The sequence below is a fragment of the Urocampus carinirostris genome, chromosome 13, assembly GCF_059441175.1.
Source record: "Urocampus carinirostris isolate Australia breed hairy pipefish chromosome 13, RoL_Ucar_1.0, whole genome shotgun sequence".
Taxonomy (NCBI): domain Eukaryota; kingdom Metazoa; phylum Chordata; class Actinopteri; order Syngnathiformes; family Syngnathidae; genus Urocampus; species Urocampus carinirostris.
Genome location: NC_142361.1, coordinates 31,124,282 through 31,142,566, shown reverse-complemented (window position 1 = coordinate 31,142,566; position 18,285 = coordinate 31,124,282). Strand labels below are relative to the sequence as shown.

Below are 18,285 nucleotides of genomic sequence, written 5' to 3'. Positions count from 1 at the left end.
AATTAAGCAAATTATTATTAATATTTAATTAAAACATATTTTGAAGTTGAAAACAAATATCAGAGAGGATATTAAAGCAGAAAGAAAAACAAAAAGTGAGGACTTGCTGCACTTACGTCATCACGAACGAACCCGAAACCTAAATAAAAGTTTAAGTTGTGTCAAAATAAGAAATCATTTAAAACGAATAATAAAATATACTAAGTAAATTATTTATTTATCTCTAGCATATTTTGTAGTTAAAATAAATATCAGAATGGATATTAAATCAGAAGAAAGTGAGGTCTCGCTGCATTTACGTCATCACGCATGACGTCATAATAACAGCGCCATCAAAATACCCAGGGAAGTTCACACACACACAACATGGGCTAATACATGCCGCCCTCTTCTGTGATAATCGGCTACTAGTCGTATCGTTTTATGTTCACCTTGTTTTTAAAACCTTAAGTTCTGCCAGACGGCAAAGTTCCATTTACAACGTCGACCTTGCGACGAGAGCAATGTTTTAACTGAATGCTAACTTGTAGCATGTTGCTGTTCCAGCTACCAGAGGATGTTTTGTATCAAATATTGTCTTATTTGGACTGTAAATCGCTAAGTCGACTCTCCCAGGTTTCTAAACCAATTTGCCACATTGTTAGCCGCGATGTGGTGTGGAAGAAGATTGCAAAAGGCTTGTTAAACACTGGAATAACTCGCTATTGGAAAGACATGTAAGGATAAATCACGTTTAGCTTGGTTGTCAGTCGGCAGATGCTGCATTCGCGGTACGTGGGAAATCTGACCACTTACCTGAAATAACATCTAGCCTACTATCCGTCAAACCTATAACTATTTGTGTTTATGTTCAAGTAAAAATCGTGATCTCAACGTATTGTGTTAGCCAAAATGTCGTCTGAATCAAATATCTGTTCTTTACGTTTCTAGTGGATATCTTGATTTCCCATCTTCCGCAAATGCAGCATAAATATAACTTTTCAACCCTTAATAAGATGATTGCAATGTGCACCTCCTAAAATATCTATTCTGTAGTGTTCGATGAGAATGAAACGAAATCTGTGTTATTTTATTTCTTTACGTTTCTATTTTGCAAAATATTGCTGCTAAGGTCTGTATTTGTTTCTGAAGCACTCAAAACTTAGTCCAGTATACAAACACTACCATATAAATATTGGCTATCTTGGTGTTCTTTCTTGATCTTACCTATTTAACGTCTTTTTATTACATTAATCCTGGAGCTCCACGTCTAATCACCCAATGATAAACGTGTAGAACAATTTACTACACAGACTTTATCAATTGCCCCGTCTGTGCATGTTTAAAAGTTTGATATATAAGATTTAGACTGTTAAATGGTCAATCTAACATATAGTTAACCTAAATCTAAACGGCTGCTAATCTGACTTTTTGCACTACTGGCAGTTCTTTATAGCTTGCCACTCCTTGCACATTTGCTCTCTGCACTATTGTACTTACAGCGTTATTGTTACAGTGTTAATGTTACTGTTTACCTGACTTGTTAACCTGACTGCCCATTTTGCACATCTGGTTAGCTACTCCTCTTGTACTATCGGCACTATGGTAAAATACTATACGTAGCCATAATACAATACAACTTTTACTTATATCTGTACATTCGAGGAAACTGTGCGGGTCAGATGTATCGACATTTCGTTCTGTATACACGTGTACTAGAATGACAATAAAGTAGATCTGAATCTGAATCTGAATTTACAATCCCACAAAGTGCCAAAAATCTGCCCCCAAAATTTATTTTGAAGTATAGGATGACTTCAAAATTATGATGAATATATTTGCAAATGTGTGCAAAATTTGTGAGCCTTAGACCTCTGCATCAAAATCAGTAAGAATTCTTAAGAAATAAAATTAAGATAGAATGTAGCGTTAATTTGTATACTTGACTTTCTACAGCTTGATTCTCATTTAACACCGTTCTAACACTCCAGAAAATTGTCATTTCTGTTGTAATAACTCTCCTCTGTCACCTATACGACAGATATCCTAACATCCTGCTCAAGGACCGAGTCAAGATTGCTCAAAATTGGTCAACAGGAATCTGTAAAAGAACTACTCCTTTAAAATGGAAAACAAAGTAGGATTTTTTTTATGTGATCTGATGTTATGTTGATATTGTTCCACACCCAGTGGGATTACCATGCACCATTTACCTCCACCATCATGACTAGTCCAATAATGTTTCTAATTCTTAAAATGTGATGCTCAATTACTAACTGTACTGTTTTATACATCTCTATAGATTGTTGCCATGGTTACAGCTGGATGGGAACACACTATTTTTATCTCAGGCTGCAGAAATTAGAGCCTACTCTTTGCGTCAGACTCAGGACTGGCAGAGGATAAGGCATAACCCGATAAAAATCTACTCTGGCCACCGGGCAGATGTATGCAGATTTGTCCTGACTGAGTCTCACCTGATCAGTGGTGGAAGGTACCCTTCACTTCCTTGAGTATTAATATATTTCTATTACCTCTTTAAACTTGGTTTGTTACTTACATGGTTTCAATTGAGAATCTTTTTTTTTTTTTGAAGATGAGAAAAAACTATAAAGGTTTTATTAAGGTTAATCCAAAGGTGTGGAAACACTGTGTTTTCATATTCGAGTTGTTTTTCTTGGTTTTATTAGGTTTTGATCGCTAAATTGAGCTTCCAAAAGCTCTGACTTTTCTTGATTTGAATGTTTAAGACGTTCTATATCATACATGGTGTATTAGTAATAATGAAACTAATATTTTTCAGTGATGGCAAGATTGTGGTCCACGGGAGAAGAAATGACAGACCAATGATTTTATTTGGTCATAGTCAGGAAGTGAACTGCATCGACTCGAAAAAGGAACTAATCATCAGTGGATCTAGAGACCAAACGACAAAGGTTATTATTATTTTTATCCAACATCGTAATTTGAATATGAAGAATAAAGATTTCATTTTTTTTAGCGTTTTCTGCTGTTTTGGCTGAACATATTATTTTAAAGCACAGATCACCAACCTTTTTATTTTAAGAGCTATTTTTGTAACTGATTAGCACAAAAGGCTACCAATTTTATTTGCATTTTTAAAATAACAACTTATGTTATTATTTTGATGTTACTATGATGTTATTACCAGGTTGTAATTATTACAAATAAAGTTAAAATAGGCATAGCAATACACTTAAACATACTGTATGCCTTGTATAAAATTACTGAGTGATTTACATATAGATATAAATTATTGGCTAATTTCACAAATATTTTTGGGAGGAATTGTAGTCCAAAACACTGATCATGTCAAAGATTTCTCATAGCAGTTAAAAATCAAATTTCCCAAAAAAATCACAATGACCTACCACTGGTCAGTTATTATCAGAGTTGGTCCTAGAGTTACGCAGTTGTTCTTAGGGGCTTCCACGTTGGTGACCCCTGTTTTAATGGCCCATAGCATACAGTAAAATTATTGTTTCTATTCATAGGCTAAGCATTTACTTAATTTGGTTGTATGACTTATTTCTTCTCTAGATCTGGACATTGGATTCCAGCTGTCCTAGAGATGATATTCCCCTGTATGATAGAGTCTGGTCTGTTGTGATCAATCCCGCACTGAGGTAAGAATTTGAATCTTCCTCGACTCTTGTGAATTCTAGCATTAAATCAGCGGGAATTGGTTGAACTGAGACATTTTAAATGGCGTGACATCACTTTTTTGGTGTTAGCTTGCCACTTTGGTTGTAGCCAGTTGGTGTCATAGCGCAAAAGTTAATGAGCCAAGAACGCTTCCTGTTGATAGATCATGCATCACAAAACACGCATACGATTCACTTTTCAAAATAATGAACCATTTTTAACCAAGTATTCAACAATTACTTCACGAGTTGCACAGAGTGTGCTTACATTGTTTGTCCACCAGACAAAGCTAAATTAATCCGATCTTGTAGTCCCTGTCATGTGCTAAATTTATTATTGTAAGTCATCCTAAAAAAATGGCATATCCGTGATATTTTATTGCAGAGAATGGGCAAAACAAATTTAGGGAACACAAGTTGCTGCATATGTAGCTCTTCGTATTGTATCGAATGCCCCTCTCTTTGTGAGCAGATTACAATATTTACATTGACAAAACTCTTTTGAGTGAAGCACACTCCCCCTCTGACTATTATTAGGATAGGAAATTCCACCCACTGCTTTAATCCTCATGTTTATATCTTCGGATGTGCTATTTATTATCTTCAGGTTTTTCAGCGAGGCTTAACTGTTGTTGAGGTGAATTGCTCAGGCAATTGGATATTTGTCGCCCACATCTTTCCCTCATGTACTGTATGTGGAAACTGAATTGGTGAATCTCTTATTCCACTCATTAATAGACAAAACAAGGCTCGCCGGTGCTTGTTTACACAGTCATTGAACTGAACTATTGTACATTACAATTTTGAATCCCTCAATTTAATCACCTCCTTTCTTTTGAATTTGCAGTATTTGTTGAGTTCGCAAAAATAAAAATACACCCCAAACAAACTTAAAACAGACAAAAGAGCAGTTCAACATCATTTGGAGAAAAAATATCTAACCATATACTTGATAAGAAGTCTAGTGCATTGCACTACGAATACAGAGCCGTCAGAGAAAAAGTTATCAATGTCATCAGTTCACTGCCCCTACCATTTTTTTACTAGCTATACTGTTCATCAACAGTTTTTTCCAAATGTTCATGTCCTGACTATCCCGGAGCTTACAGTGTCTTAAAATTGTCGGAGCACAGCTCATGAGTCCAGTCTTTAGTCCTTGAAAGTAGATGTGTCCAAGTGGGGCACTACACTTATGTCTCCAAGAAGACAAAGTCACAGTGATTTTGGGAGAATCCAACATATATCATCTTTGAGCAGTACCTGTCTGAAAATATTTGATGGAGTGAAATCCTATCCATTAATTATTTTTATTGCATTATTTAATTCTAGCTTGTCTTACATGGTCCTCTGACCCTCCCAATTCGGTACCTTTCATATATTTTTTGAAATACAGTAAGTGATATTTCGAATGAAGCAGAATTGTATTTGTCATCGATTGTGACGTAGTGTAGATTGTTTACAGAGAGATTCGACGTGGTACTCCAGGAAAAAAATGCAATAAAGTCTTAATCAAGATAAAATAATACAACAAGATAGAATAGATATGAAATATTAACAAGTTAGTGCTTATATACTGGCCTAAGTTATAAGTGCATCAAAAATAGTGCAACAACCTTAGCTGCAACATTGTGCAAAAATAAGAGAAAAAAAAGAATATATTTTTTTCTATCCGTAGACAAGATATTCTTTTTCACAGTTGTGTTTGCTTGTTAAGGGTAATGATGGCTCTGGGGAAAAAGTTGAAATACTGACAACATAAAGGGCATTACAATAGTCATACCTGTACTGTCTTCTTTTAAAGCCCCCCTGGGGAGCAACTTTCTGAGACAGACATTTTAAATTCTTAATTAAAGGCAAGCGTCAAAATTCAGTATTATGCATGTCAATTTTATTAGCGACTCACACCAAAAAAGCCACCATGTGTTGGTCTGGCTTTGATGATCTCTCGCATTGAGTACCCAAAATCCAATTATGTTGGCGCATTATTCTGTGTGACATTCTTGCAAAACTAGGCGCTACCCCAATTTCGAGTTTTGTGTGGGTTTGCTGTGCGATGCATGCAACACTGACCATTAGTGTTGGAAAAAGGGGGCCTGGGCAGGAGTCAGTGAAGGGAGAAGCTACCCTGAAGAGAGGTGAAAATAGGGAGGGGGGTCGAATTGTTTTGTCTCGAATTCCTCAAGCACAACTACAAAGATCTTCTCGGGGCCAAAAGCGCTTTTGAACATTTTAAAAGAAGAAAATGATTGTTGGATAAACCGTCAGCTATTCGCCACTTTCTCACCAACAGCAGGGGGGATAACCTTTGACATTTAGTATCAAAGTACAGGCTGACGCCACAGCAGCCACCCAGCCAGCCCAGGTCGGCCTTCTATGAGTGCTCCCCGTAACCGCCGCCACCCAGCCTCACCCACTCTAATTTCACCCCCACTGCTCTGCCCCACTCACAACCTGAAAAAAAAGCTTGAAATTCATGTCTTTCTCATTGCTCTCTCCCAAGTTGTCCCTCTGGCTCAGGAGTCAAGAATTCAATTAGTTAAAAAAAAAAGAAGAAGAAAAGAGTGAGGCAGCAACAATGCGATAAGGGGGCAGAATGTGCGTTCCCACAGGCTAAAACAGGGCGCCTTCCCTGGGGCCCATAGGGCCAGAAGATGCACACGGCAGGAGGCGAGAATAATCACAGCTCACTCTGAGCCCCCTCATTACACATACACACACTCACCTTAAATTACTTACACGCTTGGAGGGCTACATGCATTGCGGCCGTTCCCTTGAAGAAAGACACACTTCATAGACAATTCTCACAGCTATCACAAAGACCGTCTCACAAAAAAAACACTTACATACAGTAGTCATCAATTGGATTGTACAGTACAAAAAAGAACGAGGTTTAGAATTGTTCAGTCAAGTAACCACAAATTACATTAGGATTCCAAGAGGCATACAACAATATAAATTACAAAAAGGACCACAAAAGCTGTCTCCAAATGTAAAAAAGAAAATAGCCTACCAGTATGCTGGTATGCAAAAACTGCCAAAAAATGTAACAAACAAACTATCTCATGGATCAAGCCTTTACGTATGAAATTAGGAATTTGAGAAATTATATTGCTCTCAGGGATGCCCCTTTCCAATCTAATAAGGACACGTTGGTCGACCAGATGGAATCATATGTGGGCCAGGAGAGGGATGGGTGCTACCAGACTGTACTTGACACACCACAGGAAATAGTGCCCATACCACCCTAGTGGATTAAGGGATCCAACCAACCATGTCGTATTTACAACGTCAAGTCAACTCATGTTTATTTGTGACGCCCTTTATCACAAAGAGTCTCAAAGGGCTACACAGACCACAGATTATTGCAAACCACAGACTATTATTGCACCATCCCCTGATCTAAAACCTACATGTGGGCAAGGAAAAACTCAAAAACCTCAACATGAGGAAAATGAATAATCCTTGAGAAGGGACTGCATATGAGGTAATCCCCCTTCTACGATGACCAGGCGGCAATAGATGTTGCAATAACCAATAATAAACAGATATTGTCAACATATAATACAGGTTATTCATATGCTATAGAATAGAAGTGTGTTTTAAGCTTAGGTTTAAACATTTCCACTGAGGTTGCAGATCGAATCTCAAGGGGAAGAGCATTCCACAGTACCAGGGCCCGAATGGAGAACGCTATCGAACCTGCGGATCTCTTCTTGGTTCTTGGGATCACTAGTAGACCAGCATTTTCTGAGCAAAGGCTCCGGACCGGGATATAGGGGGTAATGAAATCTGAAATAAATGAGGGAGCAAGTCCATGAACTTTCTAAACTTAAATTTCCCTAGTTCCTAATTGATCCTGTTAAAATTTTCTGAACATTTTGATTGTATGTATTGAATGCTGTATTCATAATGGGATTTTCTTTTAGGGCTTCATATGCAGCCATTACTTTAAGGATCTTTTTTACATGCAGGCCATTCTACACTTTATATTCCACAAAAAATTCCCCATCTTCGGTGGTGCCGCCTGCCTTGAATCATAGGTTTTTAAATATAAATGAAACAGGCCCAGGGTGTAATCTTTAACATCCTACATGCCGATAACATCCTACATGCCGACATTTCTTGTGTAAATATTGTGTAAATTATAACTATAACCTTATCCTCCTTGTTTTATAACCTTATCTTCTCTGTTCCTTTATCTTCTTGTTTTTTTTTTACCTCACTGTGAATGTGTGAAACTGGAGTGTCATGCCCAATTTCGTTGTCACAATATGTTAACCCATTTTGTAACAATGATAATTAAGGTATATTCTATTCTATTCTATTTTGGGGAAAAACTGTAAACAACTAAAACGGAGCAGATTTTAAAAATACACCAATTTGAGGCAATTAAATATTTTTGAAAAATAATGAATTAATTCGTTTCTAAATCGTCCTTAAACGATTCATCCATTACCTGCACTGCTTATCCTCAGTCGGGTCGCGGGGATGCAGGAGCCGATCCCAGCTGTCTTCGGGCAGTGGGCAGGGGACACCCCGAACAGGTTGCGAGCCAGTCGCAGGATACACAAAGACCGACAACTCACTCGCTCATTCACACCTAAGGACAATTTAGACCGGCCAATTCAGCTGACATGAATGTTTTTGGAATTTGGGAGAAAGGAGAAGTATTTGTGTTCCTGCTCATCTTTTTATAGTGAATTAACAACACTTTGGTCATTCAATTAGTCACTCTCCTCTCCTCTAGGAAGCAACAGTACGAACATTTTTCCTCAACTGTCCATTGGTTGATTGATCAATCGAATCAAGAGGGCAGTAACCTTTCCTCTCCCCAGTCGCGCTATCTCGTCCAAGGTGTTTTTAGGGCACCCGATAGTTTTTCTAACGTGTCCTGGATCATCTCCATTTTAGAACACCTGTCCAGTAAGTAATAGTAATTGTCCATAATATCAAGCTTTACAAATCTGTCCCATCGGAAAATGAAAAAAAACAACTTAAGCCGTCCCCTATTTGTGATTATGATGTCACTTTTATAGTCCATCATCATTATTGTTATCCTGATTACAAATGGGAATATCTTTCGTATTCATGGTTGATATCAAAGCAAAAATTAATGCAGAAAACAGTGCAAAGTCATCCCCGTCATATCAGTGTGGCGTCCAGTGTGAACGTTCCAGCCGGCTGAACAGAGCTGAGAGGCCGGTTGAGGAATGTCCCGGTGACCTTACACACAAACAGAAGCCAAAAGGGCCACAGGGGGTGGGTGGCACCACAGAGTGTGGCTCCACCGTGTGCATGTGTGTGAACGTGCTTGTGTGTCCATGCATGGCAGTGTGGGAGTGAGAAAGAAAGGCCCTAATCATAGTTATTGGGGGTATGTGTAAATAGTTTTGCAACTGGGAAAAAAAAACTGAAAAGGCCAATGCCGTGAAGTACAAATCTTTATTTTTTGTAATTATTATACAATTATTATATCATACACTGAAACAGAAATCTTACTTTTTTACAGGCTTAAGCTTAACAAATAAAAGTACTGCATAAATAGTTGTTTACCAATTACTACTGTACTATTGAATAATGATTTTGAACATCAATGTGAACGGAAAGCGGTTAGACTGCAGGACACAATGTTGAAATCAAATCCGTAAGGGAACAAGACAGTGAAGATTTAACCGTGTCATAGTGAGGGTTAGCAAGAGGCAGTGTCGGGAACGGAACAAAAGTTGAAAACCAGGAGAGGAGAGGAGACGTGGTCGAGATAAATAACAGATCGGTATTCGGGGCGGGAGAACAGACGTGATCGAGATAAAAAAAAGTCGTAATTCGGGACGGAAGAGCAGACGTGGTCGAGATCAAACAGATTGTAGAGGAAGAAAATCAAGAGCAAAAACTCAGGACAGGCGAAAAAGAGCTTGGCGTGTAAAAACGGAGATTCGCAGACGGACCGACAAAAAGGGACTGACTGGACAGTGTTTAAATACTGACAGGAAGCCAATCTGTCAACAAGCTCCAACTGGCGCCACCCAGGCGGGGCCAATTGGGCGCCATGGCAAGCGTGACAACTGAAAAAAGTTGAAAACCACATTCCAAAAACATGTATGTCAGTTTTTTTGGCCGGTCGAAATTGTGAATGAGCGAGTTAATCGTTGTCTCTGTGTCCTAAAACTTGTTGGGAACTGGTTCAGGGTGTCCCATGCCCACTGCCTAAAGATAACTGGAATGGGCTCCAAGCACCCCCGCGACCCTACTGAGGATAAGTGGTGCAGATGATGGATGGATGTCCTCAAATGGAGTAGGCTGAAGTAGAAGCTTCAAACTGCCTACCCTTATTCAATATTTTTCTTGCAGAGAGAACATATTCATATCAAAACGATAAAACAGCACAAAAGGGGAATTAGAGAGAAATAAACCAAAAAAAAAAAACATTTCAGACGTGCAATTATGCTACTGGAGGCTCCAATACCATGATTTCCAAATAAACTTGATATTAATCCTTTTCAGCATATATCCATTGGTCTTTTAGATTGTTGGAGTTTTGTTATTATTACCCTGTTGTGTTTAGTTTGTCGCCTTAAGAAAATAATAAACTTTTTTTAATGATTTCAATAAATACAACAATAAACTCTTCTAAAAAGTAATTACAGGGACCTATGTGTTTTTTTTTCTTGGCAAGAATACAAGAGCAAGTGTGACGGGGGGGCCTGGTCTTTGTGCGTGTGTCGGGTGTGTGTCCATTAGTCGGGGTTCAGTTGCAGCCTTTGGCTATTGTCTCCCTCTGTGAGCAATATAAAAGTGTCATAACCCTTTGGGCTCAGACATATTTAGACAGCAGATAAAAGCACCTTTTACAAACTGCATACATGTTGGGTACAAAGCTCGGGGTCAAGCGCAACAAATTAACAACCCTTTCTCTGACGGACCTGATTGGATTTGGAGAGGCGAGGAGGGTGCAAAGTGTAAGCCCCCCGCCCCCTGTGCCCCCCTTAAACCCTTGTCCAAACACTTGCATATTCCCTCAGTAGGGTTGTGGGTATTCATGTGTAATTAACCCTTGGTTCGTTTGACCTTATTTAATTTGTTTTGATTTTCATCATTTAATTCGAAGAGAACACTAACTTATCTTTGGAATAACTGGAAAAAAATTATTGTTTTGATGCGACAACATGCCAGTCATGATTGACCTGTGTATGTTCAAGGCAAGTACAGCAGTACTTCATCATACGAGCTTTATTTGTTCCAGGATTGTAGTCGTAGCTCAAATTGTTCATGTAACAAGCCAATTTTTCTGATATGAAATAATTAAAAACCAACCCTGATCGATAAAACACATTCAAGTAGGAATTTAACATAAATAATACAGTAATACAAAAAATAAGGTGTTCATGAAATAAAATTCGAGTTTTTATGAGCACTTACCATAAAGGGAGTTAGCAGGTGTAGAAAGAGTGCCGTAGCACAAGACACTGTTAATATGTAAGCACTTACTGTGCACTTAAAATTAAGGTTTCTTTGTCTTTAAATAAACATAGACACAAACAGTTTGTACAGCATATTGTTTTTATTTTACGTTTTCTCAATGAAGCAAAAATTGCGAAACTTCTTTCGAGGCTCTGTAACCTGCACTCGCTGCTTCCTCAGGCCAAACCACAGCCACAACCAGCCATGGTTGGGTTTGAAATCCATTCCGGTTGTACCAGACGATGATTCCCTCTTTGTTGAAGCTGCCTCAAGTTGTAGGTCCTTGTAGTTGGACAGAAACATTTGCTCTCCGTGTTGCTAGCTGCTGCTAGCTCCTTGGCGCGTATCCTCAAAAACAAGTCTCTTAATCTCGCCATGAATAGTAGTTCCCAGTTTTGAAAGAACAGTCACGCCCCTGTTCGGTTTTATAGCCCTGATGACATCTTTCTGTTCCAATAGCATTTCATTGTACTCTTGGGTCACTCACAAGAAAACACCAGGATTGTCAATTATTTCCTGCTTAGTCTATATTGACATTATTCTTTTTATCTCGCCAAACACCTTCGGATATCCTTTTCCGGAAGTCATGGCTGGTGTCAGAAAAAAATCCCAAAAAGTAGATGCAATTTGATAAAAACAAAATAACTTGCTACGTAACATAAACAAGTGGCACAGAATCAGGCGTATGATGCTGGTGGTGAGTGATCTTGAGCGGACCCCAGTCGTTGCCTCTGGTACTGCTCGTAGCTCGGATTTACCCCCGTAAATTGAAAGTTAGTGGGTGAAACACACATAGGAGCAGTGGAGGATATTCATTCCATCTGAGAGACCGTGTGTGTTTAGGGTGGACACCTGCCCTGCATTCAGTGAGAGAGGCCCTGACCTTAGCAGCTATAATATCAGTGCAAGCTCTGACCCTGATCGAGCCTGTTGGGTGCTTTAAATGGGTGCGGGAGAAAAGGGACACGAAGGGGTACCAATTCTGTCATTGTGAGGCGAGGGTCCTCCACCCTGCCTCCCCCGGAGCCATCACCCACCGAAGGGTGAGTAATGTGAGTAATCGAGAGTAATAGGATCCAGATAGTGATTGTGACCATAACCCTATTGTATCCTATGTCAGCAGTGTCAGAGGTCACCCACTACGCATACTGGTCCCGGCCTCACCCGACCCATTTGGACCCTAAATGAGTTTACCCAACACTAATTACCAGAGGCTTGCCAGTGGGCCCTGCTGCCTAACGGGTTTGACAGCTGCCCCTATGGTGCTCTCGCCACCTAGCCCCTTTATCCTCGTTCCTACCTATATCCTATCAGTCAGGCCATAATCCAATTGTTATTTTATCATGTGAGCATGAAACCTCAAAATTTAGGAGCGCGTTATACGGTAGTATCTTACTGTGTGCATTGATTGATCAGTGGAAAAACAGTTGCGAAGAATTGGATACAATGGGAATCGAACCGGGTCACGGCGGTGAGAGCACTGAATACTTACCACATTGTGATATAGATAACATGAAAAGGCCTTAAGTTTTATCTCACTATCACATTATTTTTGTCACAGTATCAGGAGCAAATGTTGAAAACAAAGTCATCCTGAAACATAAAAAGAACAAAACATGAGAAGGGAAAAAACTCTTTGGTGTACCTGAAGATGAATCGGACTTTGAAAGACATTTAATATATACATTGTACATTTTATGTTGGTATTGTGTTCTTAGTTTACATTGTCAATAAATGTTTTTCGTTATGCACGTATTCAACATTGTCACTAAAGCAAACTTTTATACCAATTCTGAATAAAAATGACGGGTGCATATTATACACAAGTGTGCGCTATACACATGGTTGGGTAGGGTTACTTTAACTTGATTACTTTCAATTACTTTTGGATTACTCCAATACCAAATATGCTAATTAAAGACAAAAGAAACTAAATATGAATAAATTTGATGACTCACAACACGTGGTAAGCTTTCTCTCCTGGCTTTGATCTCCGGCAAAACTAACATAAAATGCGACAGAAACAAAATGAAAATAAATCCAAACAGCTTGCCAACATCATTTTTGCCGTTCCATGTATTCCGTTACTCCCCAAGCCTGCACAAAATTTAGTCATTTTATTCATGTTTAGTTTCTTTTGTCTTTTATTAGCATATTTGGTGTTGGAGTAATCCAAAAGCAATTGAAAGTAATCAAGTTAAAGTAACCCTACCCAACCCTGGCTATACATGAATGAATTTGGTCAATAATCTTGTTTCTTTTGACAAGTGCTGCAATATCTGATCAAACTCGTACCATGTTTGTTTGCAGTTCCTTTGTAACCGGAACAGCTTGTTGCGAGAACTTCTCCCCTCTTCGCATTTGGGATGTTGAACGGTAAGGCAGAAATGCAAACAAACAAAAAAGAAGGGCTCTGTAACCCAGGGGTGAGCAAACTTTTCGAGTTGTTGGCTGCATTAGGTTAGAAAAATGGCAGAGGCCAGGACAAAAAATAAATGAATTGATTGGATGTGTTTTATCTGCCAATACAGTCTCAAATCCAATACCTTGGCAATCAATGAGGTAAAAATATAATGTAGGTCTAACCAATTTTTTTTTGTAAGCATCTATGAATACCTACAAATTTGGACTATAAGCTGTGACTTTTTCTTATGCAATGACGTGGCAAATTTGTGCATTTTTCTAATGGCCAATAGAAAAAAATACTTCTATAGTGCCCCTTGGAGTAGCAAATAAATACAGGCTTTTTCTGGGAAGTTTCTTGTCGTAAACTTATTATCTATTTGACATCAAACTTGGGCTGTACCGCTGTTGGGGGCAACAATTAAGCCAAAAATTGTCAGGACCAGAACGGAGACGGGTCGCACTCGCGTAACGTTTCTCACAGTTTTATTGGGAAGAAGGGAAAGGAGTGCACAGACGATCAGGAGATCGCTGGTCGCGGGGAGTAGGTTGCTCAGACGCAGAAATGGGACTTCCGCGCCTAGCGATGGCAGTGTCGGGAACGGAAAAAAGTCAAAAACCAGGAGAGGAACGTAGACGTGGTCGAGATAAAAAACAGATCCTTATTCGGGACGGAAGAGCAGACGTGGTCGAGATCTAACAGATCGTAGCGGGAGAAAAACAAGAGCAAAAACTCAGGACAGGCGAAAAAGAGCTTGCCGTGTAAAAACGGAGATTCACAGACGGACCGACAAAAGGGGACTGACTGGACAGAGTTTAAATACTGACAGGGAGCCAATCTGTCAACAAGCTCCAGCTGGCGCCACCCGGGCAGGGCCAATTGGGCACCATGGCAACCGTGACACACGGGCGCGGGCCAATTGGGCGCAATGGCAACCGTGACAAAAATCACTACTGTTGAAAATACTATCAGACGGAGGTGGGGCTTTAAGATTCCAGTTGTTGTTTGCTTAGCCACAAACAATAAAATGTTACTCACCTGTATAAAGTCCCAAAGAAATCAAAAACACATGTTTTATAACAGTCATAGTCTAAAGCACAGGTGTCAAACAGGCGGCCCGCGGGCCAAATCGGGCCCGCTGAGGGATTGAATCCGGCCAGCGAGACAACACTCAGAGAAGCGCAAGAGAAAAACGAGCTGTAGGTTAAAATATGTCAACTTGATGTTGCCAGAGCCATGTGCCTCTCACTAAGACACTGTACTTGTATCTATTTATCTTTCTCTCTCTCTCTCTTTCTTTTCCACCCCTTTTCTCCCACTCTGTCTCTGTCTCTTTCACTTTCACTCTCTGTGTCTCTTTTTCTCTTCCTTTGTTGCTCTTTGTCTCTTTCTCTCTGTGTCTTTTTAACTTCTTTTACTCTAACTTCCTTTTTTCCTTTTCTCTCTTTTCTCTTTCTCTCTTCCTACCCTTCGTGCTTTCTTTTCTCTTTTTTCTCCTTCTGTCTTTCTATTTCTTTTTGGATTTCTTTTTTCCTCTCCTTTTCTTTCCCCCTCTCTCACGACTTTTTATCTTTTGTTTGTCACGCTCTCTCCCTCTACTCTCTTTCTCTGTCTTTGTCCCGCCCTCTCTCCTTTTCCCTCCCTCTTTCTCTTATTTCTTTATCTCTCTTTTTCTTTCTCTTTAATCTACTAGTCCGGCCCCTGACTGAATGTTTGTTGATCGTGTGGCCCCCGAGTTAAAATGAGTTTGACACCCCTGTTCTAAAGCGATCTGTATGAAAATATATCTCTATATAGAGCCCCACCTAGTGGTTCAATTTAAATTATGTGTGTGTGTGTTAAACAAATGTTGAAGGGGTGTTAACCAACGGTAAAACTCTTTTCAGTTGATTTAATGCAATTGTTTTTGTTTTGTTTAACTTCCTTTGCATGTTAGCTTTCCGACTGAAGCTCTTTAAACGAGGGAGTTGGAAAATTCCTGCGCGTGAAAGGCATGGCTTAAACTGTATCCATCCCTCCCAAGGCCCCATTCATTCTTAGCTTTACCTGTTCAGATTTAAACAAGACAACACAATAACAATATATTCCACTGCCTTTTCCCAAGGGCTGGGAATGTGAGACGGAAGAGAGAACAAATAGGGAGGTGTGAGGGGATGTACAAAGTGGTCAACTAAATTAACTTGAATCCGACCGATTTATCACGTTTGAATTAATTCATTTGAGTGGAATAAAAACTTTACTTGACGGGAACAGGGCATTGTCAATGAATGGATTGATTTATAGACAAATAGAGTTTTTCTTAGATATCTATCCATCTATGTTGAATCATTATGTTTATTCGATCATCTTACATCTAGAACAATCACACTTGCAATACTGCTTTTCATTGTACAGATGCTCCCCTACTTACAAACATTCGACTTACGTAAAACGGTAGATAAGAACTTTTTTTTCGGGATGTCGAAAAATATCCGGACATTGCTGTAAGTTAGATATTTTATTGTGTGCACCTTTTTCCGAGTACTGGACATTACTGTAGTGCTTCTTTCCGCCGCTACCGGTATGTGGAAGTAAAAAAAAAATCCGCTTTCTCTTCCTAGTTTATATGTAAGCATACAGTGCTGCTTGAACTGAATCTCAAGCGTGCTCAGAACTTTGACGTTTTTAATGTTTAATATCTCGTGCATCCATTCAATATGGTTGGTGTAAAGTGTAAAGAAGAGGCGAGCCGTTTCTTTTGAAATGAAAGTGTAATAAGAAAGCTTGATGCGGTTGAGAAAATGGTCGGAACGCCTTTTTCCGGCCCCTTTTACCACGCAGGAGGACCTCTCGAAGTACATCTTCCAAAAATAAGTTACACTTAACTTTATGTTTATAGTGCATATTATTTTATGAAAAGTTTATTTTAGTACAAATAAATATACCGTAAATTCCGGAGTATAGAGCGCACCTGATTATAAGCCGCACCCACCAAACCGATTTTGTACATATACGAGCCGCACCTGTATATTAGCCGCATGCGCCCACATTGAAAGAACGCAATTCAAACACGAAATTAACCAATACCCGATTAAGTTCAAATAACAGCCGGCAAATTGAACGGAAAATGATACCGGTACTCAAAATTTAATGCAGACCTGCAGAGTCCAGGTGCCCGTTGAAAGTAATCCAAGGAAAAAAGTGTATATTTCCAAAGGTAACAGTGGGAAAAATATATATCCACTATTGTTGGCCGCGTCCACAAACACGTCTCACCTTTACACCACTTCCCGTCAGCCCGCGTTTGCTCCGCCCCTTCTTTCTCATTTGCTCGCACAAAACATATCAGAATAAGTTTCTAAAATAAATACATTACAAAAATATACAGTTGCAAATACATATTATACATGATTACACATATTTACAAAGAAAGACGGTACACCGAGAGAGTTTTCAAAGCTTTAATAATAATATTATAACTTTCATCCCAAATCGTGCCTGTGAAGGGTAGCGACACGCTACTAGGAACACGCTCTCAACACAGAAAACAGCTCTGTAAAAAAAACATACCGTGCTTGAAATAAGCACGGTAAACCGTCCTTATCTTCCTCCTTTTAACCGATGTCATCATAGTCGTCTTCCTTCAGTATGGGAAAGAGACTTTGTCATATAGATATCGTCCCACGCTCTCTGATTAAAAACACGCTTGCAACACGCTCGCAAAGCAAAGTTTCCTTATATATCGGACTGCTCGATGCGTTTAATTTGAAGGATGCGTCATGTGCCTTTTTTGTTGCAATTAGCATGATGAGGATATGTCTCCGCTAATTTAATTTGTGCGCAAGCTAAGAAGTTGCAGTCTAAATTTTACCTTTTGTACTCGAGCGCCGCTGGCGGCCGTTAGAGAAATTACATAAACTGGCCGCATCACTGAATAAGCCGCAGGGTTGAAAGTTTGGGAAAAAAGTAGTGGCTTGTAGTCCGGAATTTACGGTAAGTTACTTATACAAGCCTTAAACACACTTGTATAAACCTTAAACATACAAAATATAGCACTGAAGCAACTTACAAACTAACTCAACTTATAAACGATCGTCCGGAACTCGTTCATAAGTTGGGCATTGCCTTTATATGTTTTGAACATAAATGACCCACATTAAATGATATATTTCTTCTTACTTTAAAAGAAATGCTTAATGTTATTAGGGAGGCAATTTCTTACTGCGATATGTCTAGTTAAAGGGTCTCCAAGGTGGTACCTGCAAGTACCCAGTAGCCCCCTACAACCACCTGAATAGCCCACGGACCAGGTCTGAAAATAGCTCACCGTTAATGGGTCATTGTTATTTTCTAAGAAATTTGGTTATCACATATCATCAACATGAGTAGTTTCTTTATATACATGGTCATTTCTCCCAAATTTTTTTTAATTATATATAAAATTAAGGAAAGCAGGTGTTTAAGTTGACTGAGCCTAATTTAACGATATTTCTAATAGTTACTGTTTACGGCTATACCAGCCTGAGTACATCTGATCTTGGAAAGCTAAGCAGAGTTGGGCCTGGTAGGTCCTCTGCCGCACGGTCTGCTGCGACAGCACTGACTGTACTGCGGTGAAATGAATTTGCCTAAGGGGACCAAATAAATGGAATTATTATTATTGTTATTACAGCCAATTAATAACATAACAACATAGTAATGATATAATGATAACATGATAAGTTATTTTAGAAATAAATATAAAACTAGTGTTTTAAAATGTACAATCCCCATTAATTTTTAAATATGAGATCCTATAAA

At 39.1% G+C, this 18,285-nt stretch overlaps 1 protein-coding gene across 1 annotated transcript in view; it reads left to right on the top strand.

The window, feature by feature from the left end:
* Nucleotides 1-330: 330 nt before the first annotated feature.
* fbxw4 (F-box and WD repeat domain containing 4) overlaps nucleotides 331-18,285 on the top strand; it is a 33,952-nt gene continuing 15,997 nt past the window's right edge. Inside the window, exons 1-6 of the mRNA XM_088350991.1 lie at nucleotides 331-716; nucleotides 2,021-2,116; nucleotides 2,282-2,473; nucleotides 2,783-2,915; nucleotides 3,541-3,626; nucleotides 13,413-13,478. Of these exons, the coding sequence (XP_088207117.1) occupies nucleotides 517-716; nucleotides 2,021-2,116; nucleotides 2,282-2,473; nucleotides 2,783-2,915; nucleotides 3,541-3,626; nucleotides 13,413-13,478 (773 nt within the window). The 5' untranslated portion in view covers nucleotides 331-516. The remainder of the gene's footprint in view (nucleotides 717-2,020; nucleotides 2,117-2,281; nucleotides 2,474-2,782; nucleotides 2,916-3,540; nucleotides 3,627-13,412; nucleotides 13,479-18,285) is intronic.